The sequence below is a fragment of the Eucalyptus grandis genome, chromosome 7 (assembly GCF_016545825.1).
Source record: "Eucalyptus grandis isolate ANBG69807.140 chromosome 7, ASM1654582v1, whole genome shotgun sequence".
NCBI lineage: Eukaryota > Viridiplantae > Streptophyta > Magnoliopsida > Myrtales > Myrtaceae > Eucalyptus > Eucalyptus grandis.
Window position 1 is genome coordinate 19,936,735 of NC_052618.1, and position 16,057 is coordinate 19,952,791.

Consider the following 16,057-nt stretch of genomic DNA (forward strand, 5'->3'; position numbering starts at 1 on the left):
TTTCTTCGTATTAAAAACATCCGGAAAATAGTTGTGTGTGGGTACATGGTCAATTTGAACTAGAAAAATTGATACTTTTCCTTTTCAAAGCCCACTATTTGATATAGTACTTAAAATCCATTTTCGGTCTCAAAACTCGACATGCGGGATTTTCTAAATAAATATCATATTTTCACAATCATCACTCAATTTGTACAATTCAACAATCAATTGCATAATCTGAACACACCAATGCAATTAATCTGAAATTTAAGTCACCCGTTGTCCGATCTAATTTTGGAAAATAATAAATAATTAAATATATTTCGAAAATAAATAAATAAATAAAATATTATATTAATATAATTTAATAAAATAATATTTATAAATTCAAAATAATTAATTAATTAAAATAATTAATAAAGGCCTAATCATGATTACACTAATTTAATCATATAATTAGCCTTAATTTTTTACAATAATTAGCCTTAATTAATTATCCACTAAACTAATCACATCCCTTAATCTAATTAACAATTAACTAAACTAATCTAACCACCTAACCATACTTAGTTTAATCTAAATACCTCTTAAGCATAATTTACCTCCTAAGCAAGATTTAGTAAGTAAACTCACCAGTTTAGTGTTCCGGTGAGTCCACAGCAATAGCAATGCCAAGGCGGGTGACAAACCTCTAAGCGGCGACACCAACCAAGGTCGGGAAGGGCTCTGAAAAGCTTCCTAAAGTCCAAAACCCTTCCTAGTCTTCAACTTTTTCTCACTGGTTGAGAGGACTGAACCCAGCAACTTCAGTGACTGAAATGGCGAATACGGGATAGCGAGCTGCAGCAGGGACTAGGTGGAGCTACGGTGAGGCTCCGGCAACTTGGGCGGCAACTCACGGTGATGGGCATAGCTGGATGACCAAGGATGGCGAGCATAGGCAACGGGGGCACATGGATAGGTGTGCGAACGGGAGAGGTAGCGACGAGCTTCGGCTGGCGTGCGACGGCGAAGGGGGCGGTTGGACGAGCTTGCGGCTTGTTTGGACCCTTTGCTGGCTGCTCTCCTTTGGTTTCCTAGGCTTCTAAACTTCAACAACAATGGAGAAATTAGGGCTTCAAGGAGGAAGAAGGGCTGCTGGTCAAGGGGGGGGCCACCAATCTATCCTAAGCTCTCAAGTAGCTACCCCACCACCTTGGTTGGCATCCTCAACCAAGTTGCAGCACCTTAGCTTCCCAAACAAGCCTCCCAAATGGTCCAAAAGGTTGTGGGCCATGGGGGCTACGAATTTGAGCATTGCCCACTCAATTTGATTGATTCAATTCCTCACCAATTCTCCTTCAAATTAACTCAATTCGAAGTCTATAAATCCTACCAAGGTATCCATGATCAAATTGACATTTTCTTTTGCCAATAGAACCAACTTGCATCCCAAAAACGCAATAAAAAATGGGCCTACGAATTTCCCGATCCAAAATAACCATACTTTGATTTTTTCATCGAAAATCTCAGTTTGCAGAAAAATCTTCTGATGATGAGTCGACATTCCTAAAATGACTTGTGACATGACAGAACTTCCAATTTCCAAAATCAGGTTCAATTTCGCAGTTAATTTCAATCTGGCGCGATTTTAGCATGTTCTAATTTACTCGGTAGCTTTTAGGAATTTTTGTCGCATTTGACTGTAGTTGATTATTTTCAAGCCACAATGTACATCTTCGGCTCATAGGCGACTCTTGGTTGTCGTATAAATCTCAAGATTTCAAATACGGACACAGGATACAGAAACGATAGAAAAATCGGTCTAGTGCCGCTTGACAAAAAATTTGTGATTAGGTGGAATCACCCACACACTAATCACATACCTCTGTCGAATCGACCTATCTCTAGTCTTTGGTTGATTTTGAGAGTGCCGTAATGACCCTTGCAGATTAGTATGGTCGAGTAGTTGGTTTCTAGTTGAATTCTCAAATCAATTGCGTTTATATTCCTTAACGGCTTCACCTGAAATATTAGTTAATTCGTGAGTGACCAACTCATAGAAAAATGCCATAGATGCGTCGATGAAAAATCCATTTCATCTCATCGAAAACAGACTTGAAAATCATGATGTCACAGTGCTATTATGAAGGAGGCCGAGTGACGGCGGCCAAGCGAGCTAGGTTGGCGTTGGGCGAGGATAGGACAAAAAAACCCTAATTTTAATCCCTAAAAAAAAAAAATCCCCAAATGAGTTGTGCGGCATCATTTTTGTGAGGCCATCCGCAAAACAACATTGTTTTCTTAAGGAGGATAGAAAACGACGTCGTTTAAAAAAGCCATGTCGATTTTTTTTTTTTTTAAATATAAAAGCCACGTAATCATTTTTGCTGGAATCTCTGCCGGTGGCACCGAAGTGATCGTTTTTCCTCTGGCTTGATACTTAAGTGATTCAAAATAAATTTTTGGCACCAAAGTGAGCACTGTACACAAGTTTTGGCACAGATAGAATACTTAACCCCCGTAAATTCTATGAAAAGATTTTCTAAACATTTTGTAAGTCACGAAATTTAAGTTGAGCAAAAAGTAAAAAACTAAAGACCAATTAAAATAGGATGTTATAGAGACTAAGTGTTGGCAAAGGAAATACAAAATCAACCCTGAAGGTGATCTGCAATGACAAAAATCTCGTCGTTAGTTTGAGACGAAACCTTTAGTGGCAAATATTCTAGTGTCCCAGCCAATACGGTGGTTTGCGACCCTTTGGCATGGTCGACTATCCGAGCTAGGCCAAAATCTCCCAATTTAGCCTCAAAATGTGTGTCGAGTAGGACATTGCTAGACTTTATATCCCTATGCACAATGCAGTGTTTCAAATCCTCGTGCAAGTATTTCAGCCCTAAGGCGATGCCTTTAGCAATATTGTACCTCCTTTCCCATGTCAACAGTACTTTGTCTTTGAATAAGTGAGAGTCCAAGCTTCCATTAGACATGTACTCATACACGAGGAGAAACTTGCTTCTCTCGTGACACCAGCCGACGAGCTCCACTAAATTCTTATGCCTGAGATGTCTAATGGTCTTCACTTCAGTGGCATACTCCTTTACACCTTGGTTGGACTCTGGAGTGATCTTCTTGATAGCGACATGAGAATTTATATCATCGAGGTGGCCTTCATACACTCCTCCAAAACCCCCTTCCCCGAGCAACCGGGAATTGGAAAAGTTGGTAGTTGCCCCGGCCAAGACCTTGTAGGAGTACTTCTTGGGTCCCTTCGACTGTCCAAGTCCTTCACCGATCCCACGAAAATCTTCTTCTTCTCCACTTTGACCATTTCTATTTCTCTTTAGCTTGTAACCGTACCAGCCAAATCCTGCAACAAGGATAAGTGACATCAAAGAGCTTAAGCCTATGATAACCCCCCTAAACCATGACTTGCCCTGTTTTTCTCGAGTTGCAACACATGTAGGAGTGTCGAAAATATGTGGACCAGATTTGAATTCCCATGTGAAAATAGTATGAGCTTCAAGAAACTGCCCGGTTGATGCTGAGAAACCGAAAACCACCCACTCTGCAAGTACTCTGTCAGGTTGAGTGGCTGATAGCAAAGGCTGGTAGAATTATCGGCATTATCTCCAAAAAGAACACTCAAGCTCATTGCTCTAGCATTATACGTGATCGTAGCATGGAATTTTTTACCATGGAATATGCTGTAATCCATCCATGAGACACAAGTTGCATTGACAGAAGTGAGGTTTTTCACATCAATGCCAATATGATCACATGGCGGATCCCACACATTTGTCAAATCTTTATGGAAAGTATCAAACTCTACCGCAACAAATGCACTAGTGTTGGTAGTGTTTGCATTTGAATTGGTGAGGCCTAGAAAGTGTCCTGAGTGCTCAGGGATCTGCGATCCATTGGGAGCGAGAAAGAAAACCATTCCTTCAGCACGGGAGTGGTTCTTATGGGAGTCAATAGCGAAAGTAAACCGGCTGACAAAATCTGCCACATTCCCCGTTGAAATATCCCACAGTTTCATGGGCTGATAATATGTTACTCGGCCAACTGCGTCCGTGGGATTCTTCAATGGCTCACCTTGAGTGAGTTGGATATGAGAGTTCACAATGGAGGCATTTCCCTGAAAATTTATTCTCTGATCGTTCATTTGAAAAGATGGGAAATGGAAAGAGATGTTCTTGAAGGATTCGGAATTGGCAGCTGGAATGCTCAATGAAAGGATGAAGAGTGTTTGGGCCAGAGCCTCTTTTGTCAGACGCATTCTCACAGGCTGTGAGCTATAATTTTTCCGAAGATTTAGAGGCTTGTTTGCATTCTTTCACTAGCTCCTGCTCACTGGGGAGCGCACCAGCAGGGGCCGAAGTCTGAAAATTTGAGTCATTGATGAACAATTAAACAGAAATACAAAAGTTAAATGCACAATCTCAGTGATGGAAGCTCTAATAGAAACCGAATGTTTGAGGATGGCCAATAGACATTTCAAATCATTCCATGCTCTGAAAAGGAATTGGAAGAAGTATGACATGGATGTTATACTATTTTATCACTGTTGTTATCAACAACATTCATCTAGTTGATAACATAGACAGCAGCTGATAGAGAATTTGACAGTTATGGAAGTGATGGAAATCCTATGCGTCTAGGAGGTGCATTAGGAATAAATGAAGAGTATGATCACCATTGCAAAATCTAGAAAATTTTGGGTGCCAAGATGTACATGAATCATACACTATTCCATGGCAAAGCATTTTGCTATAGTTTCTTGAAATATCAGAGCAAGCGAGTGACTTCAACTCAATCGGTCACTTGTGCTCCACCTCTTTATGTAATGCAGTAGCTTGATCCCTTAGAAGCCAAGAGATTCTGAACTGATGGACTTGGAAGAAATTTCTTGTGGGGACAATTGAGAATGAACATGGCACAGCAACTGAAAGCAGATGCGGCTTAGAACTTACGAAAGTAAAATTTTCTACTTGCACTGCTTGATCTTAATCAAAATGTCAATTCATCTAACAACCTTTGAAAACATTGCGTTGGTGTGCTTAATGCCAAACACCTCGTCACTACAACTGAACTGTAGATCCCTCACTGTATTACCTTAGGTTCAACCTGTCTTCCCTTTTTGTAATCTAGAAATGCACATCAGTTTCTTTTAAAACCCAAGTACCTCCACCACATCACGCAGAATGGCCTTAATCCTAGCAACCAAATACGATTTCTTTAGCGTAAAACCGGTAGCCTCAAATGGTCACAACTTATATTGGTTCAAATGAAATGGCCTCAAGAAGGATGATTTGAGACTACATTGATCTAACGCTTCTAATGGGGAAGCTGAACTAGCTTAGAGTAGCTGCATTAGACATGGAGTTGTTGCACAATGCATCACTGATGTCAATACTGACTGACATCTACGTACAGCGTTTGCATATGAGTACATGTCAATTCTTGTTCATTACATAACTGACATCTGATAAACCAGTGCGTTGACTTGATTTTTAAAGTAATAGGTAAGGTCTACATGACCGAGAAACAAACTTAAGCATTCCCCGAGAAGTTACTCTATGGTTGATAGATCATGGGGATCAATATCATCCAAATCATTACTTGTGTGGATCTCGTTATGGGTACACACGATCAACAGTCCGGATGTGCCTGATCTACATGGTCCACGCACCATATAATACATTATGCTATCTAAAATCCGATTTAGCAACATATGAGCACGTCTACCTCACGCAAGTGTTTGCAAACAACTCTATTTCTGCTGGTGTTTGTAAATAACTCTGTTTATCCTTATTTTATGCAACTTCCTTTCAAGCAAATGCAGAAAAATACAAAATTCTTGCTAAATACTAGCCCACAGCCGAAGAAGATAGAGACATGTCAATAGTAAGTCGATCGATTAAGTCTGTCTACAAAGTTAGGATGACGGAGACTACATGTCTTGAGGTGCAACTCCCCATTGACTAGGAAAAGAAACGTATCAACTTGAATCATGGGATAAAGTCGTTTCCCTCATGGATGGACTCATCCACGAGAAACTTACCAACAACTAACAACTGCTTTTCAACTGTCTAATTGGGCCAGTTGAAACTATATGTCCCAAAATCTTTCGATGCATTCCAAGACCTATAATCGTTTTGTGCTTTTTGTCGAATGTTTCTAGCAATATAATCCACTCTTTTTCCTTTCCTCTCGGTAAGACGGGGAAACTCCACAAGACCAGAATCCCATTTACCGAGATTTGCACCCGTCCCCGACTCTCCCAGCCTTTTCTAGAGCTACCGTAAAAGCTGGGGTATAATACCAGGACGAATGCCGCACAAATGTATAGCAGCAACTGCTAATGGCTACTTGTTTATGTCTAAAAAATAACAAAGAACTGTTAATGGCTACTTGTTGACGGATAAATGATAAGAAAAGCTTCACTAAACATGGACTAACAAAGCGAAAAATACCGTAAACACTACACACGCGCAGAGAGAGAGGGAACCTGGATCGTCGGATGAGGAGCGAGGTGGAGCTACAAAGCCAATAAGACGAAGAAGAAGCAGAGAGAGAATGTCTTCTCCCGGTGATTTTATAGAAAGACAGATTGTTTGCGTAAATTAAGGTGCACAAAATTACGGCCCGGGTCCAAGTCAAAAATTTCATGCTTTGGCAAATATTTGGAATTTCTAGGAACCTTGTAATTTGGTTTTGTAGAAAAAGAGAAATCGGGCTGAAGTCTGGGACAAGCTGAGGGAATAGTCAAATGGAAAGTTATTTACCAAATTTGAGGCGTGAGAAGAGGCATTGGCCTCAGCTTGTTATACACTCTTACTGGCACATCAAGACCTATTAAGAGGCCTCTTCCACGACATTGTGCATCTGTTTGGGACTTCAATAAAAACAATTTTTTTTTAATTTTCTTGTTAAGATTTAAAACATTATCTTAATTTCAAAAAATAATGGAAAATCATAAATCAATCTATATGGCAACATTTGATAGTTTTGGGAATTTCAAATTAAAAGAAAAAGTCTAAAAGCATGACTCTGGAGATTTAGATTTAAACAAGATTAAATAAAACATACTAAGTGAAGGCAAATCCAAAATAAATCCTTAGAAGCATATGCTATAGCGACTAAATTTAGCAATGAACTTGGCCCCAAAGGTGATATGCACTAACCAAAATCTTGTCTTACATTTAAGAGGAAACCTTTGATGGTGAGGTTAGAGTTCCCTCGCAGCAAACAAGAATATAAAAAATATTCTGGAAAAAAAAAAGGGAAAAGACTATAAGTAGGCCATTTGCCATCGCTGCTGTAAGGGCTTCTCGCCTTTATACGGCTTGGCTTCGCTATCGAAAGTTCAACTTTCGGGATGAAAGTGCAAATTTGTTGCTAAAGCTAGAGCATCTCACAAGGAAAACCTTGTTCATCATTAGATACTTGACATATGCCGACGGAATTCTATTCCCATCACCAAGAAGGTTTTGAGCAATGAAAAGGTTCATCACAAAGAGAAAATTCTGCCACAAAATCACAACTCGGCAATGGGTGATGATCAGTGAGATTGTTTGTCAAGTCCATATACCTTCAGAATTGGGAGATTCAATAGGGGCTCAAAACTTGAGCCTACTGAAGTATCTAATTATTCTCACTTTCACTTGAAACTTCTTTTACTTGATTTTGGCACCCGATACATGCACTGCCAGTACCTAATGGAGCTCGACACTTTAATAGCAAATTTTAAATTTGTGTTCTCATCGCCAAAATTGGTCAGAGACTTCTTGGTTTTAACTTAAGCCTCCGAAATTTTCTGTCCTTGCAAAAATAATTCTACAATTATGAAGCCATTAACTTGGTCCGAAACACAAATAAAATGTTGAGAACTGAGCACATGTATCGTCTGCTTCATTGCCAGCGGCCATCTTGTATGAAGAAATTATTCGAAAAGGCTTCCTGTTCCATAATGCTCCCAAACCCACTCCAGAAGATCCACATGGTCCCTTAAATGCCTCGAGTCATTTACTTTTCTTCTGCATGCTATCTGCAGATGAACAATCCCAAAGCTATAGCTATATGATTCCTTGATTGTCTTGTCAATATGAGTGCATTTGGAAGCCATGTGGCCCATGGTTTTATGTGTATATGCTTTTCACTTTTAATTGATCAGTTACATTCATTACTAGCACATGATATATCTGTCATATGAAATATGTTCTACCTTTATTGTTATCGTCCTCATTACTTGTCACCACAACCGCTATCACAATTACAATAATCTCTGATAACTCTATAAAAATAAAGTTATTTTATCTATTTTAGACAACAATTAATGCAATATCTATGAGAAAATATTTGGATTTTCTTCTAATTATTTGAATTTTCCTTGTTTGTGCAGAATAATGAGATATAAAGAATATAAGGAAAAGAATGGCAAAAAAATCAGGAATTCAAATCAAGAAGTAGTGGAAGACAGATATCAAATCAAAATCATTTGATTTACTCCCTAATTTTATGTGCAATTGCTTGGAGCTTGGATATATCCTCTAAATGGGAGAACATTGAGAGCTAGAGAGGGGTGTGAGGTTTTTTGTTAAATTGTTTTTTCATTCTTCTGAGAGTTTTTCAAGTATTTTGAAGAGAAGACCAAAGTGGTGACAGAATTCTTGTTCTTTGATTCAAAATGCCGGGTTTGATATATATTTTATTTCTTTTTCTACTATGTTCTAATTTTCTTTTGTTAGGGCTACGATATAACCTAATCGTGATGTGAATTTCATGATTTTTATGTTTTACAATTGATTTCATTCATGTAAATTATATATAATGCTTTTGAGTGACTGGCCATCACTTGAATGATTCAATGTGCATGTTTGAGACTGAGAAGTGATAATATGCAATTGTTCATTATAATATATAACCATGAATTAAACGTGGATAGAGATATACCGCGTTATTTGTGTAGCTTTCGGTGATAAGGTGATCTAAAAGACTCATTGTAAACTAGGAATATTCATAGTTTTTAATATACTTATGTTTATTTTAATTCACATAGAGATATAGTTGATTAATAAATTGAAGATAGGATAGTAAATTGATTTGGAAATTCACTATCACATGTTTGATATCGTTCTTGTACCCACAACAATCTGAAATTCACATCTAGTAGTTATGGTCGAATCGGATGCTCTAACATATTTATTTGATTGATTTACTGCATTTAGTCTCCCAATTTTGTTCTTAATTTATTCTAAATTATATTTTGATCTATTAGATAAATTTTAGAATTAATCTATTTTAGTATTTAATTAGTTTATTAATGATCAATCTCTGTGGGACGATACTTTTCTTATCATTATAGTACTTGTTCGACACGTTTACTTAGAATTCTACGAACAATCTCTCTATCTCTTTGTGGTTGACCTCGGAGATCACTATTCAGCAAACTTTGATAGTAGGTTGATGTCGCAGTCTTAGAAGATTTTAGATTGAGATTGAAGATCTATATTAAGTTCTCTCGATATATATTTTCAATTTGTATTAGTAAATTTAAAATCCAAATCCCAAAATTGTTAATGTATTATTATAGTATGCGGAAATCTAGTCCTAGTGTTTAATTGTCTAAAAAAAAATGCACGAATCCTGCTCAAGGTAAAAATATAGTCCCCTTATTATTTCAGTATAAATGATCTTACGTGACAGCTTTTGGGGCCAATCACGTTAACATGACTATCCACGTAAATTTTACTATTATTAAAAAGTAAAGAAATAAAGTGAGAGATTTAAAAATCAAAAGAAAAGCAAAACGATGGTTCACTCATGAGAACCAAGGGTCATTTGCACAATTTTTTATTTATTTATTTTTGCCTTTGTTTGAGCTTGCCGACATATCTAATTGAACTTACTTTCACTTAAAAGTTTAAGTCAATAAATTATGGACCAATTAAGATAAATTAATTGCTCAACACCACACTATTTCTCCAATATAGGACTTTTCTAATATAATTCACACATGCATCTTAACAATGTCCTATTTACGTAAAAACTCAATTTTAGGTTTGCTTTTGTTCTTTTGTATTCAATAACAATCACTCGCCTTAGTTCTCTTAATTTCATCATGAAATCTAATGTACTTGAAAATGATATGCATGCTTTTCTACTAACAATAGTCTTTACTTTTGTTTTTTTCGGTGGTTATTGTTCCCACTAACTTACGTTGGTTTAAATGTTTAAGTTGGGGCCTCTGTTGGGATGCACGTGCAAATTTTGTTAGAAAGTCCCACTTCAGAGAATTAGTGTGGCATAGAGTAGTTAATATATTTTAGTTAGTTCATAACTCATTGGCCTAAGTTTTGAGTGAATATGGATCTAATTGCATATGTGGACAAACTTAGACTTGAATGTTCTCTATTGGCAATCTCCTACGTGAAGGTATTGGGTTTTGATCCGTGCTATTAACAAATGGCATTAGAGTCAATGGTTGATTGGTGGGTCCTCAATCTACTTAGGTGTTCGATGAATATTTCAAGCAAGGAATGTCATGATCAACACGATTTTGGGGCGGTGGCGTAGCAACATGTCCGAATGATGACTTTCATGGTTTGGTCTAGATAAAAAGACCAATGATGAAGGTAAACATTGTACTTGTTGTGGCCCTCACATGCAACAATTGGAAATTTAAGTTGAGAATTACATAATGATACCTGAATTAAGGAGAGCAAGCCTAACATTAATGCGGGGGGAGATTATTGATATGTGTGAGTGCATTAGGAAGTCCTACATCAGATAATGGGTATGGTGTAGAGCAATTGATATATCCTATGTGGTTTTTAATTGATTGGCTTGAGTTTTTGACTGAAGGTGGCTCCAACCAGATATATTGACAGACTTAGATTTGGGCTCCCTCTTAGTCATTTTCTAAATAAGGGTATCGGGCTTTTATTGCACGCTCCTATCATCCGCACCCATTCTGTCCTTAGTCGGATATTTTACCTAGGTAAAACAAATCTCTAGCTCACTCCCTCTGTCCACCTTCTTTCTCTCTCTGTCTCTGCGACCACAAATGCCCCTTATGGTTATTATCGCCACATGCCACCACCTTAGGCAAATCTCTCTCTCTCTCTCTCTCTCTCTCTGAAGAGACGTCAAAGATGATCTCGACCTTGGAATAAAGGTTGATAAAGATCGTAGACTTCCATCGACATAAAAGCTGATCTGAGGTCAACGAAACCCTTATTAACGTAAGCTTGAGGTCAACAAACTAATGTTCAAGTAAGACTTGGGCTATGATCTAATTGAAAGTGATCAAATTGCTTATTTGATTCATTTCAAGCTCATTACTAATAGCAAGACCAAATCAATGGGTGGACAGGCTCATTAGCTAGGGAGAAACAGGCTTCGTGAGCAGAATCACAAAGGGAAATGCTTATCCAAAATAGCCAATTGATATGCCCAGAAAAAGAGAGAGAGATGGTGATAGTGGTTTAGAAAACACCAACACTCTTTGGTAGCCTTCGTGTTATGTTGGACACTTCAAGACATGTCCAACACACTCCAACATATTCCAACACACGATCAACAAGTGTCGAAAAATCCAACACATGGTCAAACTCTTGACATCACTCACGAGTCAATTTTTTATTTAAAAAAATTGCAATAAATGATGGGTCAAAATGTAAATATGTAAATAAAATAAAAATAATAAAAATAATAAAGGGAAAGACTTATTGTTATATTTGATGGTGAATGCAGATTTTTTTTTTTTTTTTTTATTTATTGTTACTGGAATGTGAATTCTTTTTTTTTTCCTTCCAAGTTTTATGGATTATTGGGATATAATGTAATTGAATATATCAAATTGAAATAAGGAATGATATTAACAAATTGTTAAAAAAAAAATTAGTATAAATTCATTTTAGGCTCTTTTTTATTATTTATTTATTTGTGAATTTGAATCAAATTAATTTGATTGAAATAATCTTAAAAATGATAATTTATCATGTATATGAAAATATTTACTTTTAATATATAATATATCCCATGTGTTGAAATTTATATATATATATATATATATATATATATATATATTTATATATTTATATATATATATTTATATATATTTTTTTTTTTTTTAAATGACGTGTCGGCATATCATGTTATGTCGTATCGTATGTCACGTGTCAATGTTGGTGTTACTTAAATGGTGGTTACTAGAGGTTTGAGGGTGCACAATTCAAAGATTGTAGCATACTTACAACTAATGGGAGAGTATACACGTCTCAACTCATCCAGCTATCCTTTGATGGGCTTGCTCGGTGGTGTAGGAGATGGTTATAAAATCCGAGCATAGGCTTCAGGCGGCCCATCAAGTCTCTTTGTTTTCTATTCGAATAATTAATAGGTACACAGGTCATGCACCTTTTTTTATACGTCCCAATATTATTGTTTCAATACGTAACTAACTGCCCAAATTAACCGTGAGAGACGATATGTGTAGAACCATCCTGAGTTCCGGTAAAGACACCTTTATTCCATGAAAATAAGATGTCTTTTTTACCATAATTTGCCATTGAAATGGAATTGGCAACCGAAAGCATACATGATAAGCATATATGGAGCAAATTCGGAAAGAGTCTCAACAGAAAAAATTCAGATATTGGAGAATATTTCTTCTCCCAAAAGTAAAAATGAAACCAATAACAAGTTAATATAACAATTTGAATAATCACTTAAATGTAAAACTCAAAAATCCTAGTATACTCGAGATTTCACCTATCATAGATACAATGAAAATCAAATTAATAACCCACAAATGTTTTTTACCTAATTTATTGAGACTTCAAAGAATTACTGAACAAGTGACATATGCAATATGTGATGTCCTGGTAGCATCACGTACTAAGAGCAAGCGGAAATTATATGGATTATCTTTCCTTTATAGGACTTATTCATTACAAAAGGTTTAACTAGCGTTCACCTTTAAAGGTTAGCATGTATAACATGGATATTTTAAAATCTAAATTTTTATATACAAGGTTGTCCTATAATAGTCCCGTCATCTAACATTAGACAATTCAACCAGGATCATAGATAAGGATCATGAGAAGCTTCATTACTCTCCTTAGTAACATCCGGGCTTACAAAAATCAACTTGGATCACTTCTAGTCTTGCACCTATATATACATTGCATTTACAAGTTCCAAAAATGAAGATGCAAGTAAACAGCGAGGGAAAAAGAGTGAGGGCGTATCTAACTCCACTATCCCACATGAGCCCACATCTATCAAAAAGTAAAAGACATTCCTCCAGCTTCTACATGATCACGAGCGTTTAGGCGCCATTCGTCCTAGCTCCAAGTCCATCAGCACCATAAGGAAGAGGGCCAAACATCTCCCCTTCATGGTTCACGAACCACGTAACAAACCTCATCGTCTATCCACAGCGTAGCCTCATACTTGGAGAAAGTCATGTCAACGTCAGGGTCATACACATCGTGAAAAGAAACCTCGAGGCATGCTACCACCCGTAACGGGCTACCAGCGGCACGTCCATTCTATCAATCTGAAAAATATAAGGAATGAGCAACAACTATGCCCAGTAAAGAAATAATAAGACTCTAACCTAGACAATCCATAGCTATCAAGTTTACAAGAGAATCATAACCAAATAGTTTAAGATACTAAGATAGGATTGTCACAGGTATAACTAAAAGAATATTAATGCACCATATGTATAACCACCTTATATGAAACGTCATAAATGCATCTATATATATCACAGAATCAATCTATATCAAGATGAAATGCAACAATATTGGATGAACTCACTTACCAAGTAGAATTATAATTTAGTGTGAATATCAAGTCCACCCTCAATCAATTTACCCATCGGAACTCTACCGACCCGATCGAGTCATTTTCGGAATTCCCTATCCAGACTTCCACAATATTTCTATTATGGGCATCTCACTCCAAGGCATCCCGGTATCACACAACTGAGGCCCTCCCAAGATCACTTAGCATGGGACATCTCACTCTGAGGCATCTTAGTATCACACAACTGAGGCATCCTTGATCACACACAAGGGCATTTCACTCCAAGGCATCACAGTAACATGGGACCGAGGCATCCAAGATCACACAGCATGGGCATCCCAATTTCCAACGGGCATCATTGGCATCTTAGTACCGATGGAAATCTCTTACTCATTCAAGCACACATTTCACACCTCACACATTTGATTAATGCAATCATTGTATGCAAAATACCTCGAAAGTACACAACTACCTCAAGTATAATCTATACTCTTAACTCTCATGTATGAAACACACGTGCGTGTCCAAATTTTATGATAAAACCCATTTTGGCACATCCCATGCCATGCCTAACAGATTTTTACCCCATAATCAAGCATTATGCATCACACTCATTGCACACGCATGCCACCATTGGTATCAAGTGATGGATGAGACTTGTTCTTGTACAGACTAACAACTATCATAAGGTCACTAGACTCCATACATGTCATACAAGTCAAGTACAAGGGGCATAACAGCTATTGCTCATTCTCGGATCAAAATAGTCTATGGACTAAAATGAGCAGTTTCGATCACAGACATAGAAAGTATAACTAATTTTATTGGAATGTTACGAAATTTCAGTATATTATAGAAAATACATAGATTAACATTTTTTGTGAAGAAACCTAAGTCTATATCTCACTGTATTAAGAGCAGTAATTGCTATCTTCTTTCCTAAATTCTGCAAAAAATTCCAGATTTAGTACCTAGAGAAGAAAAATCGTTTCACTACCTGAACCTTGTTTGTTTGTTCTCAAATTTGATATGTTATTCCTAAGGATGTCTCCTACAAATTTCATACAGGGTTTGAAGTCTAATTCTATCTAGATAATTACAGAATATTCATAGAGTCATCGAAGGTCTTGTTGTTTTCTATATTACAGCTTACTGTTTCAAAAGAATTACTTCTACCTACATGTTTTTACATTCATATAGCTATAACTAAAAGTCGAACTCAATCTAATGGATGTTATCTTATGTAAATTTGTTCTTTTTCTTATCTTCATCATTAGAAATCAAGGCGACACAAAATAAAAGACTTTCCATCTATATTTCTCTAGAGCATAAACATCTTATACTACCTTCTTCGTTTCTAGCTCAACCAAACCGAAATTTCTCTACCAATCTCTTTTACAGCACCTTAAGTTTCTTTCACAACATCTAACGATAATTACAGTAGGTTCTTACTCTCATAGAGACCTTCCATAGTTTGGTACAAAGCAAATATTCACACCTCAGCTCACCTACTGCAACATACATCATTCTTATTCACTCGGCAACCATCACTTCACTTTGCTTGACCAACACAGCCAACTTCCACTAAATTTTCGAGATATGCAAGACTCTAATGCAACATGCAATGACTTATAACTTCAATCTAGTACTCATCAAGCTCAAATCAACAGAAAACAACAACATCACATCTAATCCTCCACCATTCAGCTAGATCCGCAAGTTCCTTGACAAAATCAATGGATAACTTCTAGTTTGGAGACTTATCTTTCCTTACCTTGATTCAGCTACTAGATGACTCAAAAACTTCAAAGATCAGCACCCAAATTCGCATGCAAGAAGAAGAAAAATCGCTGAAGTGTTGCTGGTTTCTCTAGTTGCTCGACCGAGGGAAATAGAGAGGAAGAAGAAGATGGGAGTTCTCAGTTTTAGAGAGAGAGGGATGATGACACGAGAGTTATGAGGGGAAATGGTCTATAAGCTAATCTCTAGAATAGGCTAATCATTAGATTTACTAATGATGATGTCTCCTTTGCTTGGTTTCGGTTTTGGGGAGAAAAACCGTGGGAGAAGAGAGAGCGCAAAGAGAAATGAGAGAGAGAGAGAGAAGTCATGGCCTCCATGCATAGCTTCCTTCACCATCTGTCATTTTCCATCAATTAACCTTTAATCCATGTCGTTAGTCAGTTCATTCATTTCTAATGTTTTTCACTTAATTTCCTTTCGATTCCACTAGATTCCAATCCTATTGTAATTATACAAAGTTATATGA

At 36.9% G+C, this 16,057-nt stretch overlaps 1 protein-coding gene across 1 annotated transcript; it reads right to left on the minus strand.

Annotated features, from left to right (window-relative positions):
• Nucleotides 1-2,615: 2,615 nt before the first annotated feature.
• LOC120295960 (L-type lectin-domain containing receptor kinase IX.1-like) lies at nt 2,616-4,246 on the minus strand. The gene is made up of 2 exons (XM_039317590.1): nt 3,532-4,246; nt 2,616-3,334 (listed from the first exon to the last, which is right to left on the minus strand). Exons 1-2 carry the CDS (start codon nt 4,244-4,246, stop codon nt 2,616-2,618), a joined length of 1,434 nt encoding a protein of 477 aa, XP_039173524.1.
• Nucleotides 4,247-16,057: the final 11,811 nt, after the last annotated feature.